This window comes from Papaver somniferum, chromosome 10, assembly GCF_003573695.1.
Source record: "Papaver somniferum cultivar HN1 chromosome 10, ASM357369v1, whole genome shotgun sequence".
NCBI lineage: Eukaryota > Viridiplantae > Streptophyta > Magnoliopsida > Ranunculales > Papaveraceae > Papaver > Papaver somniferum.
The window spans coordinates 115,512,280-115,514,754 of NC_039367.1; the positions used below are offsets into that span (position 1 = coordinate 115,512,280).

The 2,475-nt window shown below is 35.7% G+C and overlaps 1 protein-coding gene across 2 annotated transcripts; it reads right to left on the bottom strand.

Annotated features, from left to right (window-relative positions):
• Positions 1–440: 440 nt before the first annotated feature.
• LOC113318763 (histidine-containing phosphotransfer protein 1-like) lies at positions 441–2,201 on the bottom strand. Of its 2 annotated transcripts, none has more exons than XM_026567003.1 (6): positions 1,707–2,201; positions 1,480–1,610; positions 1,300–1,386; positions 1,121–1,192; positions 941–1,013; positions 441–831 (listed from the first exon to the last, which is right to left on the bottom strand). In XM_026567003.1, the coding sequence occupies exons 1-6, from the start codon at positions 1,764–1,766 to the stop codon at positions 781–783; spliced, it is 474 nt and encodes a 157-aa protein (XP_026422788.1). In that variant the 5' UTR covers positions 1,767–2,201; the 3' UTR covers positions 441–780. The 2 variants fall into 2 exon arrangements, with proteins under 2 accessions (XP_026422788.1, XP_026422789.1); XM_026567004.1 differs by having other exon boundaries at positions 1,300–1,368; positions 1,707–2,197.
• Positions 2,202–2,475: the final 274 nt, after the last annotated feature.

Consider the following 2,475-nt stretch of genomic DNA (forward strand, 5'->3'; position numbering starts at 1 on the left):
AAAAAAGGGAGTTACTCAACATACAGATATTTAAGTTCTTGGGGTTTGTAGTCATACATTTCTTATGGAAGTTATACAGGGATAGCTTCAAACCGAGGTAAGATGATAAAGGCTCTACTCTAGATGTAGTTAAACTCGAATGCCACAAAAAAAAACAAAGATGCTTCGGTGATATAAAACATGTGGTCATTCACAAAAGACTCACTACACAATATCGCCCTAAAACGAAAAGAGTATGTCTATAGGGAACTGATACAAAGGGCTCGATAAAGGGGTATGCTGATTTTGCTGTTGTTGATATTAGTTTTCTCCAAATCTAACAGCCAATTGAAGTGACACATTCTAGCTTCTAAACTGTAATCAAATGGGTCTCACATAGAGGATTTCAGTCGGAAACAAAGCACAATGTCTTTAGTAATCTAGATGATGGTACAAAAACGAAGGCAAAATCAACATTTTACATTTATTACTCAAAATGCGTGGCTAACATAATCATTAAAAAGAGCAGATGAGTTTATATCAAGCTTATTATGAACCTAATAATGGTGATAAAAAGAGATTCGAGAGGGTTATTCACATACTCTAATTCTCTATCTATAAACACAAACACACACTACTACCTCATACAAAGCTCAAAGTTCAGATGTCAAGAAGAACTTTCAAGTGTAGTATAGCTTACAGTATCGACCATTAAAACCATCTAAGCTTTCTTGTTCTCTCTGCATAATTACTGCTATTCAATATCTTGTTTTCACGCCTGCATTTTGATCATCTCAGTATTTACTCCATCATCGGAATCGAACCACCAGCTGCTACAATCTGTTGCTCCATCTATAATCGAAAAAAAGTCGTAAAGCTTCATACACTAAAGAGACAAAGTGACAGTAGAAACTACAAAAGGTTACTTAGAGAACCCGGTACTAGTATTTTCAATACTCACCCTGAATAGATTTTCAAGCTTGTTCTTCACAAGAGAATACTCATGTTTTATTTGTTGCAGACATCTCAAACACCTGTACCACAGCTTGCTTTAGTCAAACCTCTATGTTTCCAATCACAATTTTCATACTGCATATAACATCCTAGACGTATTAGAACAATCGAATATCTAAGAACTCACCCATCAGTATTCTTTTCCTCGCAGCTATTTCGGAACGCGACGCAGACATTTTTAACTCTATTTGCACCTATGCTGTTTCCCCAATAACAAAATTCAACCCATAAGACTTAACTTCATAATCTCTACTTCTAGCCTACAGATGAGAGGAGATCAGTATCGAAAAGGGGTAGATCTATTACCTAGAACTGCTGCCCTTAAGTTGATGAACATGGGCATCAATCTTTTTGAAATCGGCACACTGTTGACTCCTGTAACCAAATAAACCCCTAAACAAAATTAGAAGAAATTTCTATTCAGAATCACTTCAACTGGAAATGAAATCAAACCAAACCCAGAAAGAAGAAATCAGAGATACTTACAGAGCTATGGCTAATTCATTGAGAAGTTTCTCAGTATCCTCAAAGAAAAGAGAAACAACTTCAAACACAAACTCTGGGTTACTCTCATCTTGTAGTTGTTGCAGCTGAGTAAACTGATCATCCAGAAATCCCTAAAACAACAATACCAGACCCATCATTAAAACCCTAAAACACAAAATTAAGCAAACAAAAACAAAAAATATACAAAACCCATCTATAAAACTAACTTCTCGAAATAGAGCAGCAGTGTAATCAATTAGACTTCTTTGCATTTGACCCACGTCCATTTTTTCTCTGCTGCTGCTTATTCTCTTTCTCTAAAGAACTAAAGACTTTAGATTTGGGTATTGTTGTTGTTGTATTTAATTTACAGATCTTGATAAAGGAGGCACATTTAAGAAAGAAAAGGAAGGAATCGATAAGATGGATTAATGGTGTCTGACTGAAAAGAGAACAAACCCAGAATTGCAAGTATCACTACTTTTATTGTATCTGTTTCTTTCCTCTCTCTTTTCTTCTTCTGAGTATTATTAAGAATCAAATCAAATCACTCTTTTTCTTCTCCTCTATCTCTGTATTCGTAGTACTCTCTGTAAATAATAATATTGATTAATTTCATCAAAAAAGGCCCCCCTCCCCCGTATCCACGATTTCATGGCATAATTCAATTCCAATCTATCCTTCCGATTCTTTTACTGTATAGTACTAGTATATTATTGTTCCCTCCCACCTCTCTCTCTCTGAGTCTTATTGGCTTAAATATTGTGGATGGGGTGACTGTGACGTAGGGGATGATTTAAGACCCCATGTTACTGTTTACGACTTCTCTTTTTATCTTTCAGCAATTCTGAAATTCTGGGTTGACAGCAAAAAAAATACCATGGGCTTTATCCGGGATGAAATCCAGTGACAGTTGTGGTAACTTTTTATTTTATTCCGAGAGAAGATCCCATAATAGCCGCAGCCAAGTTGTGAAATCGTGAATTGTTGAGCGAA

Bases quoted from the DNA above. Each gene is read 5' to 3' on its own strand.
- LOC113318763 (XM_026567003.1), bottom strand. From the start codon at position 1,766: ATGGACGTGGGTCAAATGCAAAGAAGTCTAATTGATTACACTGCTGCT. The intron at 1,193-1,299 runs GTAATAGATCTA...TTGGGGAAACAG, and splicing joins CTTAAGGGCAGCAGTTCTAG to CATAGGTGCAAATAGAGTTA. The intron at 1,014-1,120 runs GTGAGTTCTTAG...GCTGTGGTACAG, and splicing joins GAGGAAAAGAATACTGATGG to GTGTTTGAGATGTCTGCAAC.